This window comes from Physeter macrocephalus, chromosome 14, assembly GCF_002837175.3.
Source record: "Physeter macrocephalus isolate SW-GA chromosome 14, ASM283717v5, whole genome shotgun sequence".
NCBI classification, from domain to species: domain Eukaryota; kingdom Metazoa; phylum Chordata; class Mammalia; order Artiodactyla; family Physeteridae; genus Physeter; species Physeter macrocephalus.
In genome coordinates this window covers 27,999,397-28,018,007 of record NC_041227.1, presented here as the reverse complement: position 1 = coordinate 28,018,007, position 18,611 = coordinate 27,999,397, and the positions used below count along the sequence as shown (strand labels likewise).

At 37.0% G+C, this 18,611-nt stretch overlaps 1 protein-coding gene and 1 pseudogene across 6 annotated transcripts in view; one reads left to right on the top strand and one right to left on the bottom strand.

The window, feature by feature from the left end:
* The window catches only part of ATRN (attractin), a 168,619-nt gene that overhangs the window by 99,260 nt on the left and 50,748 nt on the right, over positions 1-18,611 (bottom strand). For all 6 annotated transcript variants that reach the window (XM_028498927.2, XM_028498928.2, XM_024117128.3 and 3 more), the window contains exons 5-10: positions 17,627-17,832; positions 15,934-16,102; positions 4,007-4,097; positions 2,846-3,089; positions 1,931-2,114; positions 746-900 (exon numbers count right to left, since the gene is read on the bottom strand). In XM_028498927.2, coding sequence (XP_028354728.1) covers positions 746-900; positions 1,931-2,114; positions 2,846-3,089; positions 4,007-4,097; positions 15,934-16,102; positions 17,627-17,832 — 1,049 coding nt within the window. The remainder of the gene's footprint in view (positions 1-745; positions 901-1,930; positions 2,115-2,845; positions 3,090-4,006; positions 4,098-15,933; positions 16,103-17,626; positions 17,833-18,611) is intronic.
* Positions 7,310-9,878, top strand: LOC102996346 (heterogeneous nuclear ribonucleoprotein A1-like; annotated as a pseudogene).

Here is an 18,611-nt window from a genome sequence, read left to right as displayed (position 1 = left end):
TGGATGGCCCTCCTCAAGAAGGCTTTCCCTGACTGTACCCCTTACCCCTCATGAATTAAGGGATGCTCACAGGTGCTCTCATACGTTCTTCTCAGAGCAAGTAACACCCTGAATGCAATTATATTGTCTGCTCAGTTCTCTGCCTCCCCCACCATGAGGCCAAGGACTGTAACTTACTCCTCTTACGATCCCTAATGTATAAGTTCAGTGGCTGGCACATAAATGTCTGTTAAAAAAGAACACCTGATGATATTTATATTTATATCATATGATATATGATAAATATTAAACAATTTCTAATATCTGTTTTGCATGAACCAATACTGCCCTCTTCTGGTCAGTACATTACCACACCAAATTCTTAAAAAAATCGCTCTCCAAGTATTACATCAAGAATGTGTGAAACCAGTTTCAAGGGAATAAGATAAAGTTAAACTTAAACCAACTTAACACAATGCTGGTGGTCACAACTACATAACACATATTACTATGTAAGGCTTTTATCTGTGAAACAGGAGAGCCCAATCACCCCAACTCATCAAAGGAGGGACTTCAAAAAGAATTTAATATAGAAGTAATGCTTTTTAACAGATTACAATATCAGTCAAATTAACATAAAAAATTCCATTTGGACCTCTTTCAAATAGCTTGACCATTTTTAACTAGAAATATTTTCTGTTTCTTTTAAAACGCTGCTTATAGACAAAAAAGATTCTTAAAGCTAAAATGGCTTTGGGAAACTTACCAATGTCGTAAGCCATGAAGTCTGAAGAGAAGCATTTGGCTCCATGGCTCATGGATGTGTCATTGTGTGTGTTTCCTCCAAACACCAGCATGGTTCCACTCACTATCACAGCTGTGTGCAAGTAACGGAAAAATCGGCTGTCCTTAAGAATAGTCCTTTTGAGTTTATTTAAAAATAATAAATACAAGGTTAGTTCTTTAGAATATTTATCATCTATTGCTAATACAAACATAACCATTTTCTTAACTTCAGATCCAAGTGTGCAAATAATTCTAGATTTTTCTCTGTATATAAGTAACTTTCTCAACAATAAACACGTAAAATTGAAAGACGTATGAGAATTTTGATAAGATATGTTAAGAGCCTTAAGAATGTTCATACTCTATGTTCATACTCTATAATTCCAGTTTCTGAGTAGATACCATGGGAAATATGGATGGAAGCTTACATATGTTTTATTAGTAAGACAAGAGCTAGAAACCAAAACTTCCAACTGTATGGGCTCAGGATACCCACATGATGGAGTACTACACAGTCACTAAAAATGACAATTTTAATGACAGACAATGTAAAATGGTATCCATAGCATGGTCTCAAATATGTAAGGAAATATGAAAAGAAACCATTGCTTTATAATTATATTATTTCATAACTCAAATTTGCTTTACATTTTTTAAGATTAGCAAACTTTATATAGACCCATATATAGTAGAGTGAGGACAGCTCTAATCTTTTAGGTACTGAGACCACCTCTGTTTGATGATTTCATGGAATGATGCCAGTAACTGACCCTAATGATAACACCTTGGTCAACAAGAAAAGGTTAAAAAGTGGATATATTCTACTTAATTACAACAGTGTGCATAAACTCAGCTATGTAGAACAATTTATTCCTTAGGATTCTGAAGAGCTAAAATTTTACAGTGGTAGTGAGTGTATGAAAATTGAAAAACAGTAAAAAAAAAAAAAAAAAAAAAAAAAACCCAAAAAAACCCAAGGTTCTGAATCAACCTACTACAAAATTATAGATACTACTACTTTATTACCTTCTGCTTATTTCACAATTTCTGTTTACAATGATGAAGAGAATTATCTGCAAGGCCTGAAAACAAAAATGTGGCACAATTTTCCCAGCAATTGCCAGAATTCCCACCTTAAAGTGAAAGCTCAAGAAAAAGCACCCACCACATCTGGGTGTCCACATTGTATCTGTAGAGATCATCTGCAAGCCGGTATTTATTGGCACTGAAAGCCTTGTAGCCTCCATGAATATACAGGGACCTGGTCCTGTGGTCATAGACACTGCTATGGCCATAGCCCCCTTGGACAAGGGCACCCTGGGTATGTAATATACTCCATGTGTTCTCACCTGGAAAGGGCAAACAGTTAAAGGCAAACGTTGCAGGCTCCTCCTAATACTTAAAATTACCAATTAGCTTAAGACGAGATTTCAGGAGACTTGATACATGTAACTTTCTTTAACCATTTTATTTTTAAAGCAAGGCCATCTAAAACTTGTAACAAATCCAGGTGGCCAAACTTCAACCTGTTAAATGTTCTGATGTTCTAATATGTAGGAAAAGAATTACATTAAATTTAAAAGACTCAGATCCCCCTCAATTGAACACTTAATTCCCCATGACCTTTACGGACCAATTTGCAGACATACTTTATGGGCCTACTTTCTTAAAATATCATCCACGTCCACAAAAACAAATATAATAAAATTTAACCAAAGGAAAGATTATATACTAAGGGGAAATCACGCTCCATTAAACCAATCTCTAAAGGGCTTTTCAAATATTTTTTTTTTCTTCAGAGTATTTGTTGTTTCAAACCCTTTTTATTTATTTATTTTATTTTCAACACTCATAGCATTTAGTGCCATTTTTGGCTCCTTGCCAAATTGACAGTAACAAATATATACCACATAGCAGTATCAATAATCTAAACTTCACTGGCAATTCATCAATGCTAACTGTATCTCAAGATCAAGTACTGGGTCAATGTTAGGTTGAATTTTGTTAAACAGTCATAATAATAAGAGTAAAATTTTAAATCTGACATTCAAAAACGATTCATTGAAAAAAACATACATACCCAAGTCATACTCCTGCACATTGCTAATATATCCATAGAGAGGGCAGTGACCAAAGATAACCAGCATGACCACTCGGCTACTATTCAATGTGACAATGTGTGCTGAGTGCCCAACCACTGCATACTGCTCCTTTGCTTTAGGGGATAACAGTACCCATGATTCATTATGAATATGAAACACTCTCAACTCATTGGTCACATTCCCTGTTGAATCAATTTTTCCTCCATACATGTAAATTTTATCCTAGGGAAAAAATGTAAACAAAATTCTAAAAAACATCAAAAGGATCAAATCTAAACACAGAAAAAGGAACAGTTCAAAACCTCAATATTATTCTTAGCTTAAAAGGTGTTAGTGAAAAGCACCTTTCAGTGAATTATTAGGAAAAGGATGTAGAAAGAACAAAATAAAATAAATCTAACCTATATCCCTAATACTTTGCCACTTTTCTTGGACTTCCTCACACAAGATCTTTTACAATATAAAATGGCTTGGAAAAATAAAGTTGAGATAAACTAAAAAACAGGGAAATGAAAATGATTACTCAGTTACATTGTAATGTCACTACCCTTGGCTAAACTTGCTAATGAACGTAAAAGCTAACCTACACTAGATTAATTTTTAACCATTTAGTATCACAACCATAATATCCCAGTTTGAATATCAAACCATTTAAATCTCTCAGGTTAAAGTAGTTTCAACTTTAATTTCCATGTATAACTTAGCCAATTATATACCCCCCACATTAGAAAGTTTTCCCCCAATTAAAAACCAACACTGAAGTCAAAATCAGGACAGAAAATAGAATGGTGGTTGCCAGGGGCAGGCAGGAGGATGGAATGGGGAATTATTGCTGAATGGGCATAGAGTTGCAGTTTTACAAGATCAAAAGAATTACAAAGATAAAAAAAAAACAAAGCAAAAAAATAAAAAAGAATTACAAAGATGGATGGTGATGATGGCTGCACAACATTATGAGTGAAGTTACTATCACTGAATTGTACACTTAAAAATGGCTAAGTATGTTATACATACTTTACCACAATAAAAAAGATTAGAAAAAAAATGCAACACTAAATAGCTATTTCAATCACATAATATGAGAAAGTAACAGTGGAAGAGTTGAGTTTCTAGCTTAGTACAGAGTGGAGACATTTTACCTTGTATAATGCTAAAGAATGACCATATCTAACAACCACATTGTTCACAGAACGGTTCAGTGCAAGCCACTCCCTAGAAGCAAGGTCATACCTACAAAACAAACAGATCACATTTTCACCCAAATGACAAAACAGAACATCTTGGAGTCTTTATTTGTGATCTAATCCACTTTGGAGATGCTCGTTAAATCTGCAATGGATATGGTGAGGTACCTGGGCAAACAAACCTAACATCTGGGCCTATGGGGCACATGAGAACTCAGGAAGGGGCAGCTGGGTTCCACAGCTCTGGGACGAGAAAGAAAATCTACTGGAATTTTCTAATGCTTCCTGAAAACCTCTTCTACACACTAAATCACTTGCAGGTTTGCATTATACTCAAGGGACTTTTATTACTATAACTTTTCTTTCATTTAACCATGCAAAAGTAAAGACACATACTGAAAAAGGGATGATAACTAAGTTAAAAAAAATTCTTAGCCTTTCCTTTTCTTTATCTACTTTATTTTAAAAAGTAATATTTTCAAAAAAAACTAGAATATCATTATAGCATTTCAATTATACTACGAATACACTTAAAGACCTTTAAAATATAAAAATGCCCCAAAGAAAATCATTTATACTCTTACATTGCAGCATTAATCACATTCAGTATCTTAGAATATTAGTTTTGTTTTTGTGGAAAACATCATTCTATTGTTTTTATTAAAATTATACATACTCACTATAAAAAGTGTAATCAATGCAAAAAAAATAAAGAGCCAAAAACTTAAAAATGACCCCACATTCTGTCACCTAGAAATGAATATCATTAAGTAAACATCATTCCAGACATTTTCTATGCATACATACAGATAGAATAGACTGATAATATACATTTATACAAAGGGGATCCTAATATATGTGAATTTTAATAAAGTGTTAATTTTAATTTTATATAATTTAATAGAAAAAAGAAACCAAAGGAAAACCAATACTACTGTTATATTTTAAATGTTTATTTTCTATAAGTTTCCCTGAATACAAGATTTTTAAATTATGAAAAACATTATGTAAACAAGATGTAAGAAAGTTTTATCACAACATAATAGCAAAAAAGGGAAACAAATACCCATCAATAGAAAATGGATTAATAAATTATAGATATCTATATAACATTTATAGAGTGAATATACTCAAGCAATGTATTATTAACATAAATCTTGAAACAATGTTAAGCTAAAAAAGCAAACTGCAGAATACTGTTCCTGTAAAGACTAAAACAAGAAAATTTATTAACTCTAAAAATGTTTATATATTAAAAGTCTAAAGATAAGTATGTGAACAAATGACATCACAATATCAGGATATTGATTATCTCTGGGATTTTAGAGGGGCATGTGGGGTCTTAACTATATTAGCAATGTTTTATTTCCTAACCTGGATGACGGATGTATTAGCATTCATTATTTTTCTCTAAACCTTTCCCTCTGTCTTAAATATTTTACACATGAACTGCAGAAAACATAAAATGGTGACAATCATTAAATATGAATAACACTTAAATCAATACCAGCTATTATTTTATGTATTTTTTTGAATATTCTACATTTTTAAAATACATGAAAAGTTATTTAGAGTAAACTCCCTTTAGTTTTAAAATTACACATAATTTAATTTTGGACAGACTCCACTAACTTCCTACTTTGAAAGTTGAAAACATTAGCACCCACATTTCCTCCCATTTCTTCTCCCAATTTTTGTTATATAATTTTTACATTGTCCAGGTTCAAAACATGCACAGTCCATTCTATAATTTCATAGTTATTTAGTACTGGATCTATATTTTAGTTGAATCAGTCTCCTCACAGTCCTCTTACCACAACTTCTCCTTCTTGAGTCTCTAATTCTTAATTGGCTAGACTGCACTGTCAAGTGGTTATTCCTAGCGGAGATCATACGTGCTCCTCCCCCTAAATTATTTCATGTTGAAGAATATCTGCTTGCTAGCTTTAGAGGTGAATGACATCTTGGCTGCATATAATACTCATGGGCCATCCTTTCTTTCCCACACAACTTTGCTGACGCCGCTCCCTTGAATGTTGCTGGTATTGAATGCTGCCAATGGAGGTCTGAGGCCAGTCTGATTTTTTTTCACTTTTGTGTGGTTTGCTTGTCTGCTTGGAAGTCAGAAGTCTCAATCATTCTCATTCTCTCTCCCCCTCCTTTCTTCCCTCCCTCTCTCTAAATAAATAAATATACATAAATATATACATGTATTATATATAAATATATATGTATCTCTCTGTTTTTTAAAGACACAATATTGTACTTTACTTACGGTGGAAATAACAAATCCATCCAGATAAATGTTTTAACAAAATGGACTGCATACTACTGCAACTTTTATGGCATTCTGGAAAGTGTTTCCTAAGAAGAACTAGCATGGCTTCTCAAAAACACATACACACGTTACGTTCAAGCCAAAGGCCTGTTTCTTTAAGCTTGAAAGAAAAGAAAGAAACAGAGGGAGCACAGAAACAAATCTCCACGTGACCCAATCCATATCTCTTTCAAGTGACACGGAAGGTGCTCAATCTGTATCTTAATGCATTTTACTCTTCCTCAATCAATAACGTGTCAGCCCAAGAGCTGGTCAGAGACACTAAGGTGCCGGCAGGTGCTCAAATCTGGTTAAGATGAACTGCCAAAAGACACTTACATAACAGGTTGTCACTCTTTTCACAATACAGAGAAGCGAACACAAGAACAATGTTGATGCAATAAACTGTAAGAAATGCCAAGTACCAAATAAACGCTCCTTCTTCTGGGAGCTGAGTCCAAGATAAAGGAATATTGAACAATTAGTTCTAAGACCTGGACATGCAGTTAAGCAAAGACAAACCTCAGGAATTCAGAAGTAGGTGTCTTCCATAAAGGTGCAGCCACCTGTCTAACAAACTCCTCCCTGATGGCTGGTAACACAATGCCCATCATGCCACAGGGCACATCCTCTGGCCTTCACAGTGGCCTGGTATTCCAATTACAGTGTCTGGCCATCCAAACACCACAGGAAAGGCTCTACAGAGACTGAAGTTGATCCCAGCCAGCAGGAGTCAAGAACTACCTGAGGCTTCCCACCCAATAATTTGTCCGTTATCCTAAAAGTTCAATAATTTGATCAAATCAGGTCTTGTCATTGAACAATATTTTTCTCCAAACATCTTGTACCATTTCAATCCACTTGTTCTATTTGTTAGGTTCTTTTCTTCAGTGACAGCAATTATCTGTATTATATTGGACATTCTGTCTCCGTCTTTGCTTTTTCTAATTATTTAACTTTTTCATCTGCATTCATTGGAATCACGTCTACCAAGCTGTCAGCAGTTCGATTTTCATTGTAGTTTTTGCTGTATGTAACTTATTTTTATTTCTTTACATGTGTAATCTCCCATTTCATCGCATTATTATCTTCTTGCTTTTCAGCTTGTTTTTCTGAATTCAAATTCTAATTATATTGATCCATAGCACAAAGCAGTTGGAAGGAATACTTTTCCTCTATGATCAGTTGTTGTCAGTTTTACACGCTGTGTTCTTTCCTCTTTACTTTTTCACCATAGATATTTGCATTTGCTACAATGTCACTTCTTGTCTTGCTTGTGGTTAGACACTGCTCTCCAGACATTACATTTGCAAACTGTGGGTGATTTCTTAATTTTTTCCACTGTATCTAAGATAAGTTTATCTTTCCATCCTAGCTTTAGTGTGAGAGTTGGCATTTTATGTTCTGTCCACTTTTCTGAAGTCTGAAGAAATGCTGGGGCTCAGGTGGGGGTGGGGGTGTGCACTCTCTTAGAATAAAATATCGAGAGTCTATTCGCCTCTGAGATTTTGTTTAAGTGTCCTATCCCAGGGTTCAAATTTTGGGATAGCCAAATTACATAGAAGCCCTGACTTTTGGGCAGACTCAGCCACTTGATCAATTTCCCCCTTTTTCACTTGATCCTCCTTAGCAACTATTTCTTACACTATTCAGTTAAAAGGGCAAGAAAACAATGATACCCACTCAGTTTGCTTCTCTCTAGATTTGGGGCTATTAGTGAGAACTCTCAGAATTTCACTCATATGGTTTCTGTGGGGGCTTGCTGTTTCTGTGTGTCTGTTTTAAGTTTATCAGATTAGGTGATACTCCTTACCTTGTGTGGTTACCTGTTGCTCAATTTCTTATTATTATTATTTTTAGCTTAAAATAAAACCTATTTTTTTTGCTCAAGGGAAGGAAATTCAGTGACATTTCAATTGGAAATGTTAACCAGATGACCAAGATAATTTGTTTTGCAAGAGGACCCTTGGGTGACATAAAATGGGAACTGCTTTTAAATGCAACTTAAAAGTTTTGGGTTAACAGGGTCGTGGAGAAAATAGAGAGTGAGGGCAATTCCTGCAATATGCTTATATAAGAGTATAGACGATGATAAAATTTATGATCTAAGTTCCAGAAATACTTCCTCTAAAAGGAGTCACTATATTCACTTTTCATGAGTTAGTAAAAATTTATTTGAAACTGTATTAGTATTTACACAAAATACATAAAACTGTAAAAATCATGTTTTGATCAAGTACAAGAAGAAAAATGTTAAAACCTAAAAAATAAATATGGAGATACATTCGTTAGATTACTCCTTTCTGCACGTGGACGCCACCAAGTAAGCATCGTTGACATCTTCTCTCTCCACTGCCATCATGTCTAAGTCAGAGTCTCCCAAAGAGCCCAAACAACTGCGGAAGCTCTTCATCGGAGGTTTGAGCTTTGAAACAACTGATGCGAGTCTGAGGAGCCACCTGAGCAATGGGGAGCGCTCAGACTTTGTGGTAATGAGGGATCCAAACACCAATCGCTCCAGAGGCTTCGGGGTTGTCACGTATGCCACTATGGAGGAGGTGGATGCAGCCATGAACGCAAGGCCACACAAGGTGGATGGAAGAGTCGTGGAACCAAAGAGGGCTGTCTCAAGAGAAGATTTTCAAAGACCCGGTGCCCACTTAACTATGAAAAAGATTTTTGTTAGTGGCATTAAAGAAGACACTGAAGAACATTATCTAAGAGATTATTTTGAACAGTATGGGAAAACTAAAGTGACTGAAATCACGACTGACTGAGGCAGTGGCAAAAGAGGCTTTGCTTTCGTAACCTTTGATGACCATAACTCCGCAGACAAGACTGTCATTCAGAAATATCACACAGTGAACAGCCACAACTGTGAAGTAAGGAAAGCCCTATCTAAGCAACAGAAGGCTAGCGCTTCATCCAGCCAAAGAGGTCGAAGTGGTTCTGGAAGCTTTGGTGGTGGTCGTGGAGGGGGTTTTGGTGGGAATGACAGCTTTGGTCGTGGAAGAAACTTCAGTGGTCGAGGTGGCTTTGGTGGCGGCCGCGGTGGTGGTGGCTATGGTGGCAGTGGGGATGGCTATAACGGATTTGGTAATGATGGAAGCAATTTTGGAGGTGGTCGAAGGTACAGTGATTTTGGCAATTACAACAATCAATCTTCAAATTTTGAACCCATGAAAGGAGGAAACTTTGGAGGCAGAAGTTCTGGCCCTTGTGGTGGTGGAGGCCAGTACTTTGCCAAACCACGAAACCAAGGTGGCTATGGCAGTTCCAGCAGCAGCAGTAGCTATGGCAGTGGCAGAAGGTTTTAATTACTGCCGGGAAACAAAGCTTTGCAGGAGAGGAGAGCCAGAGAAGTGACAGGGAGGCTACAGGTTACAACAGATTTGTGAACTCAGCCAAGCACAGTGGTGGCAGGGCCTAGCTGCTACAAACAAGACATGTTTTAGACAATACTCCTGTGTATGGGCCAAAAAACCTCGAGGACTGTATTTGTGACTAACTGTATAAGAGGTTATTTTAGTTTCTATTCTGTGGAAAGTGTAAAACAAAGGGTTTTAATGTAAATGCTTTTTTTGCACCCATGCTGTTGATTGCTAAATATAATTGTCTGGTCATGACGTTGAATTAATGTGCCTTTTTTAAAAACGTGCTCTGTAAAGTTAGTCTACTCTAAAGACATTTTGGTAAACGACTGCAACAGTGTGAAGTCAGAATTTCTTCAGGGTGATGCCAGGTTCCATTTGAAATTTATTCACAACCTGCTTGTGAATAAAGCCAATGTCTTCAGAAATTTGGTGTAGTTGAACTGACAGTTACTGTGTTGTGACCTGGAGTTCACCGTTAAAAGGGTCACCCAAGCAAAGTCATGGACTTTTTTGGTTATTAATGTGATTGTTGACACATCCTATGCAATATATCTAAACAGAATTACGGTACAAGATACAGTTATAGATGGGAATGAAGCTTGTTTATCACCCATTATCATGGGTAATCAATAAACTATTTAATACCCTCTTAAAAATAAATAAAATTTAAAAAAATAAACATGGCTTACGAGGTACACCAGTCAAATAAAAGTAGTAGGTAACATCTATATTTCTAAGAATAAATATTTGTGGAAGAACTAAATAATTCATTTACTCTCTTATTCATTTGATAAATACTTATTTGAGCACATTCTATGAGCTAAGCCAAACTGAGTGAGTAAACAAGGTCTCTAACCTTGTAGAACATATAGTGGAAAAGGCAGAAAATGAGCAAGCACAACAATGGGCACAAGTAGAATAAAAATTATGAACACTGCTCTAAAGGAAATGAGAACTATGAAAAAAACCAGGGAGTACCTGTCTGAACTAGCTGATCGGAGAGGATCTCACTATGGGACAGTTAACTGACAGGATATGTAAAGGAAGAAACCAGCCCTGAGGTACAACGGCAGGAACAGTCCAGACAAAGGGAAGAGCAAGCATAAGGAGTTTTAGGTAAGGAAAGAGGGCTGATGGGGCAGGAGGGGAGCAAGTTGAGTATGGGAAGGTAGGCAGCGGTCACATCAGGTAGGATCATTAAGTCCCATGGGAAGTCACTGAAGGGTTTTAAGAAGGTAGTAAGTGATAAAATGTATATCCTAAAAAATCACCCCATTTGATATTTAGAAAATGGATTAAGCGGAATGAATGGAAACAGACTTTATAGGAACCTACTGCTGAATCCTAGATGAGAGATATTGGCAAGCTGGTCTTATTGATTTTTTTTTTTTTTTTTCCTGTACGCGTGGCTCTCACTGTTGTGGCCTCTCCCGTTGCGGAGCACAGGCTCCGGACGCACAGGCTCAGCGGCCATGGTGCACGGGCCCAGTTGCTCCACGGCATGTGGGATCTTCCTGGACCGGGGCACGAACCCATGTCCCCTGCATCGGCAGGCAGACTCTCAACCATTGTGCCACTAGGGAAGCCCGGCAAGCTGGTCTTAAAAGAGAAAAGAATGAATATGACATGTATTTGGTGACAGAGTTGATGGGCTTGACATGAGATTATGTTATGAGGAGGTAAAGGAGAGGAAGTATCAAAATGACTCCCAGATTTCTTACTTCAAGGGAGAATGATGCCAGGTAGAAGTACAAAAATCACATAAATGGTAGAATATATGACTCATAATATCTAGTATAACAGTGGAAGGGACAATCACCTTTACACCTTTAATTTTACCTTTACTTCTCAGGGTGGCAGCACTAGAAGTAGTGAGAAGTGGTTAGATTAGGGATAGATTTTAAAGGAAGAGCTAACAAGATCTGCTGACATATTGTGGCAGACAGACACCAGGGTGGTCTTCATGATCCCTGCCTCCTGGTGTTCATACCCATGTATATAATATCCTCCCCTCGAGTGTGAGCAGGATCTATGACTTGCTTCTAACCAACAGAATATGGCAAAAATAATGAGATGTCATTTCCATGACATCTATCCTGCTAGCAGACTCAGGCCAGAGACTCTCCTTGTGGCCTGATAAGTAAGCAGCCATACTGGGGAAACCCTACCGATAAGGAACTCTGGGCAGCCTCCAGGAGTTGAGGTGGCCTCCAGATGACAGATAGCAAGAAGCCAGGGCCCTTAGTCCTACAACCACCAGGAAATGGGTGAGCTTGGAAATGGATTCCTGCCCAGTTGAACCTCTAAATTAGAACACAGGCCAGGTAACACCTTGATTGCTGAGAATCCAGTTAAGTCATGCCTAGAACCCTGACCAGCAGACACTATGAGGTAATAAATGTGTGTTGTTTTAATCTGCTAAGTTTGTGGTAATTTACACAGCAAGAGATAACTAATACATATACTGATATGCAGTGTGAAAAAACAAGAAGTCAAGGATGACTCTGAAATTTTTGGCTTACGCAAACAGAAGAATGGAGTGGTCATTTACTGAGATAGGGACTTCTGGGGCAAGAAAAGGCTTGGAGGAAAGATCAGTTTGGGACACATGGAGTTTTAGATGCCTATTGAGATGTCAAATAAAGAGGTGGGGATATGGGAACAGGTGATAAGTCTAGGATGCAGATATAAATTTAGAAGTCACCAGCATAAAGGCCAAGATACTACATGAGATCACCAAGGGAGTGAATACACACTCTCACAGAAGGGGACCAAGGACTGAGCCCTGCGGCACATCATCATTCAGAAGTCAGTTAGCTGAAGAGGAACCAGCTAAGGAGCCTGAGAAGGAATGGGCAGTTAGAAAAACTGTCAAGGAAGTGTGGAGTCCTGGAAGCCAAGTGAAGAAACTGTTTAAAAGAGGAGGGAGAGACTAGTTGTATTGAATGTTTGTGAAAGATCAAGTAAGATGAGGAATAAGAACTGAAAATTTAAAATCCACTCCTTAGTCATACTAGCCACATTTCAAGTGCTCAATAACCACATGTGGATAGTGACATGACAGTGTAAACACAGAGCATTTCCATCATAACCAAAACAGAAACTGTCCACTGAACAGTTCTGATGTAAAGAAACAGAAGACAGAAAAATGAGCAATATGTAGGTAATTGCTAAATGTGGTGGTGGGAGTTTGCCGAAGTCCTCTTTTGATAACCTTTATCTTTCAAAACAGAAATGGGAAACAAGGCCACTAGCTGAGCAGGAAAACAGAAGAAAATGTGGTGGAGATCTAAAAAATGAAAAGACAGTATGACAGCTGAGCAAGAGAATGAGAGATGGAATAAGAAAGAATTAATGAAATGTAAACTCCTCTGGGAGTTGGGATTGTTGGAGTTCACCCAATCTCTTGACTCTGTACATGCATATCTTTTGCCAAACTTGGGCACTTTTCAATTATTATTTCTTCAAATACTTTTTCATACACACCCTCTTCCTCCTCTTCTTCCAAGGCTCCTCTGGTGACAGAAATGTTACGATTTTTTGTTACAGTCCACAGGTCTCTGAAACTTTTCATTTTTTAAATGTTTTATTTTCTCTGCATTGTTCAGATTAAGGAATTTCTATTGTTCTATCTTCAAGTTCACTGATTCTCTCCTCTGTCCTCTCCATTCTGTTGTTGAGAGAACTGTTGAAGCATTTTTATAATGGCTGCTTTAAAATCTTTTTCAGATAACTCTAATATATGTGTCACCTTGGTGTCACATCTCTTAATTACCTTTCTCATTCAAGTTGAGATTTTCCTGGCTCTTACCATGACAAATGATTTTCAGTTGAAATCTCAACATTTTGGGTATCATGACATGAGATTCTAGATCTTATTTAAATCTTCTGTTATAGCAGGGCTCCTTTGACACCACCACAGTGGAGAGAGGGAAAGTCTACTTATTACTGCTGTTGCCGCCAGGCAGGGGTAGAAATCCAGGCTCCCCACAGTGTCTCCACTGATGTCACAGGGGTGGGGGAGGCCTCATTAATGCCTGGTGGAGAAGTAAGTCTCAGCTCCCTGTATGGCCTTCTCTAACTCTACCCTGGTGGGATGGGGGGAGGGGTTGGAGCACCTCACTTTATCCTGGCATAAGTGGAAATCTAGACTCTATACTAACACTTTGCTAGCAGGGGTGGGGGTGAAGCCACAGTTCTTTCTGTGCTGTTTGTCTAAGGTCGAGTGGTTATTGTCTAAAAGTTTTCTGTCTTGCTAAGCTGCCCCTTTACTGGTCCTCGGGCTAGAGAAAACAGGGTTTTCTTGGGGCTGTTTCAGCTTATACCTATTAACATTTCCAGACTGCTGATTTTTCCAACATCAAGTCTGAGATATATGAGACTAAAGGAAAACCCTTGACACTTACCATTATGTCATTTTTTGGGTCTTGAGGTCCCTAATAAGACTGCCTTCTTCAGAGTTTTCTTATGTTTGTTTTATATATAATGTCCAGGTTTTTTAACTGTACTTATCATACAAAGAATAGGGGAAAATGACCTTCATTTATTTATGATTTTTTAAAATTTCCTTTTTCATATTCTATTTCTTTTTTTTTTCATATTCTATTTCTAAAGGAGTATCTTTTGTGTTTATTTACTCTGTGTTCCTTCTAGGTTTGTCTTTAATTCTGAAATTATTTTAAAATTCTTTCCTAACTTCTATCATCTCATTTCTGAATTTTTCTAGTCCTGGTTATATTGTCCTTTCATGTCTTTTGTCATTTTCTTATTGTATGTTAGCTTTCTTTGGAATACTAAGTTATAATTTTTGTCAGTTTTTCTATTATGCTTTCATGTTTGAAGGGGTATTATTCTACTTATTCTCTTCTTTTTTAAAATAACTTTCTATGAGATTTGACCTTGATATTTTTTCTGTTGCTAAATTTTAATTTAATTTTTTTTTAATTTAAAAAAAATTTTCCTGAACTCTTATAGGAGAGGCTTGATTTAGCTAGTTTTTCTAGTTTCTCAGCTCACTAGCTCCTCTTCTGTTGTAGTGTAGTGTCCAACTATTTGGCACCTTACTTGTTGAGATCTCCTGGCTCTGTTCCCCTCTCAAGACTGTTATCTGGACTTTCTTTCTCTGCCGTCCCTGTCCTGTTCAATTTGAATTCTATTCCCAGCAGCTTTTCTTCAGTGTGGGACTTTCTCCTACAAAGAGTCTTTGGCTGGTTTTTTGAGAGCTAATAAGGCACAAACTGTTCCAGCCCCTTCAGATCCTACTACAGATCCCTTGAGCTCATCCCCCCTACTAGAACATGCAAAATCTTCCCAATTCTATCTGCTGTTCTCAAAGCAGCTTGCTGAGCTTTCCAGCGCATCTTTGGGTTTACTGTTGGTGGGCCCATCGCTCCCCTTTGCTTACTCCTACATAGATACTGATAGCACACAGGTGTTGTAGCTGTCAATGGTTTAACCCCACCTATTTGTGTAGATGCCTTCTGACCAAGTTTGTTATAGATGTTATCCATGTGTTTTTTATTTTGCTATCCTAGTTGTTCTCTGTGCTTTAATGACTATGATTGGGGGATTCAGAAACTATACTATCACTGCCATATTTCCAGAATTCCTTAAAGAACAGATGATGATTTTTGACAATCTTCATTAGTAGAAAATGTTTAGAAAAAATTTCCAGGGCACAAAATCAGCACAACAGTAGGTGTTCAAAAATTTCTCCCCAAAGTCAAACTCCATCGCTAATTCCACAGTGAAAATATACTCTCCCTTCAGGATGAGCAGCATGGAACCAGCAAAAGACCTTGAACCCTGGGAAGTATTAAAGAATGGCATAATTTCCACTAGCAAACTATAAATGCAAGCCGTTTAACCTATAGAAATGTTAATTAAATTAAGAGGCAAAGCAATCCCCTATTTATATAGAACCTATTATATGTACCTAACACAAAATCTGAGAGACAGTGCCTGGAAAAGATTAATTATTCTTTATTACAGCAATGAATTGTTTGTGGCTCCCAATTTCAAAAACTAAGAATATGTCCCCAAAAGTCTAGAATACAACTACTAAAATACTAACAGAGATTTTCTTCAGGAATGCAATTACTAATGATTTCTTTTCTTTTTGTTTATCTCTACTTTAAATATTTTCAAAATGGAAAAGTAAGCTTCTTGTAAAAATTTTTAAAACAACTTACGCTAGAACCATGTTGTAATCTGAGTGGTTGAACATATATCCTCCAACAACCCACATTATATTTCCATTGACCACAGCTTTGTGAGAGGCTCTGGGGAGCTTTAGGTTAGAATATTCCTCTCGTGTCCAAAATGACTGGTTAGCTGGTACAGGAACTGAACATCCAGGACCTAATAAAACATAATAAATTAGCTTCACAAAATGCAGCTTTAAAATTACTGCAATTCAGGAATTCCCTGGGAGTCCAGTGGTCAGTGCTCTGCACTTCCACTGCAGGGGGCCTCGGTTCAATCCCTGGTCAGGGGAACTAAGATTCCCACATGCAGTGCAGCAAGGACAAAAAAAAAAAAAAAAAAAAAAAAAAAGAAAACTACTGCATTTCAAGTTTTAATCATCTAAATACAACAAATTATCTAAAGAATATTTACAGTCTTTCCTTTAGCATCTAAATATCAGACAAATCCCTTTAATTTGTGCTTTCAATTTACTCAAAGGTAGTGACCAAGGGTAATCTCTAATAAAATTCAAAATCACATACTTTCTAATGAAGACCTGACCATATCTAGGTTAGGAATTTTTAATAATGAAATACTTGCTTAAGCAGCTCTCAGAGGAAAGAGTGGACAAAGGAATTATTAATTCAAATGAAAAACTTTAGGGACTTCCCTGGTAGTGCAGTGGTTAAGAATCCGCCTGCCAACGCAGCGGACACAGGTTCGATCCCTGGTCCGGGAGGATCCCATGTGCCGCGGAGCAACTAAGCTCGTGCGCCACAACTACTGAGCCCGCGCACCTAGAGCCTGTGCTCTGCAACAAGAGAAGCCACTGCAATGAGAAGGCTGCGCACCGCAACAAAGAGTAGCTCCCACTTGTCTCAACTAGAGAAAGTCCACACACAGCAAGGAAGACCCAACGCAGCCAAAAATAAATAAATTTTTTAAAAAAACAAAAAAAACTTTAGAGCTAAAATGTAAAGACTAGTCCTGAGAGTATTACAAACTATCCATTTCCTGCAAAATCAAGAAACTCCTTTTTTTAAGAGGTTTGGCTTCTGCTCCAACATTTGCAAAGTGGTAGGTAGTCAAATACTTCAATTATTTAACTGCTCAATGTCAGCCAAACCGAACAAACTAAAGCATCTAAACAAGCACATTTCTGGAAATTCAAAATAAATGTGTTCGAGAAAGGGGTAAATGTATTAAAAAAAAAACAAAAAACGAAATCAGTAACAGCTGTCATCACCCACCCCTTGAAGAATTTGCTAAAGGGCTTCTTTAATAATCTGTATCTGCAGATAAATCCAATAATTGACTGCTTTAGGATTCTACTGTATAATCAACCCCAATTTTCTCTGAATTTATTGAAAGTTTCTGTGGAGAGACCATTATTGTCAGCTCTTGTTCCACCTCCCAGCTTGGTTCTCTATGTCTTATGGCTGACACCAAGTTCTCTAAATTATGAATGAACTGCAAAGAATGTTAAATTGCTCCACATCTCTAGAGACCACAACCATACATCTATGAAATTCAAAGATTTGTAAGAAGCTGAATAAAGAGATATGAAAACTTAAACTCTTCCTGATATTTGATTAACATAAATGGTATAGATATTAGGAATAAAGTCAATCTACAACTTACTAAACTAGAAACATTCTGTAAATTGAAAGAAAAAAAAAGAAAGAAAGAAGTTCCTACCCTGCCACTCTGAGAAGCAGGAGCATCCTCTGACATCACTTGAATTGCAGATGCCTCGATGAGGAAAACCACAGTTATTTACACAGTGAGGGATGTCACATGCTTCACCTTTCCAGTTTTCAGAACATTCACATTGAACAGTGTTGCTGCTATTACTGATCTTACATTCTCCTCGGCCTGAGCAATTATTCGGACACATGTCAAAACTATAAAAATAGTGGGGGGAAATTAAATCAACACAAAGCAACACTTTGATTAACTTAGCAGAACTTCCTCCTACACAAGGCTTAAGAAATCTCACCGTCTAGCCAGTTCATTCACAAGCATAATTGCAGTACTTACCATTTAGCCTAAATGGGGTCACTCAACCCTGCAGAACTAGTGCAAGTAATAAAATCAAATTAAACCTGTTGGATTCTAATAAGAAGAGACAGTTAAAGAGATTACAAGAAGAGAAGAGATTCTTGCAAAATATCCAGGCTTAGCTCCTTAAGGACAGGATGACTATCCTAATTCTTGGTAGCCCACAAATGATGAGCATTATAAAATTGCCAAATGCATGCTAGCAAGTCTGGAGAAGAAAAGGATAAAACAAATTGCAAACAATACACTACCATCCTCATTCCTCTGGATAGTCTCTAAAAGTTTACAGAATTTGCTTAAGATTATTGCTTAGATTGGTGTGTATTAAATTCCTTAGCAAGTTTATCTACCCATCTCAGATGCAAGAAAAGGGAGGGGTAGTTTAACTTAATACATGAGTTTAACCATAAAGTGTTGCATTAGTAACGTGACAATGATGTTGACAACACTTTGAAAAGACATAATTCTGATTTTAAAACGGGGGGATAACAGGATTAGCAAAATACTGTAAGAGTGTAAAGAAAACTAAAAAGGAATTTTGTAGCAAAGCATGCCAGAAAATCAGGAATCAGTTACAAAACAAGCTAATTAACATTCATGCCTACACCCTAACGTCAGTTCA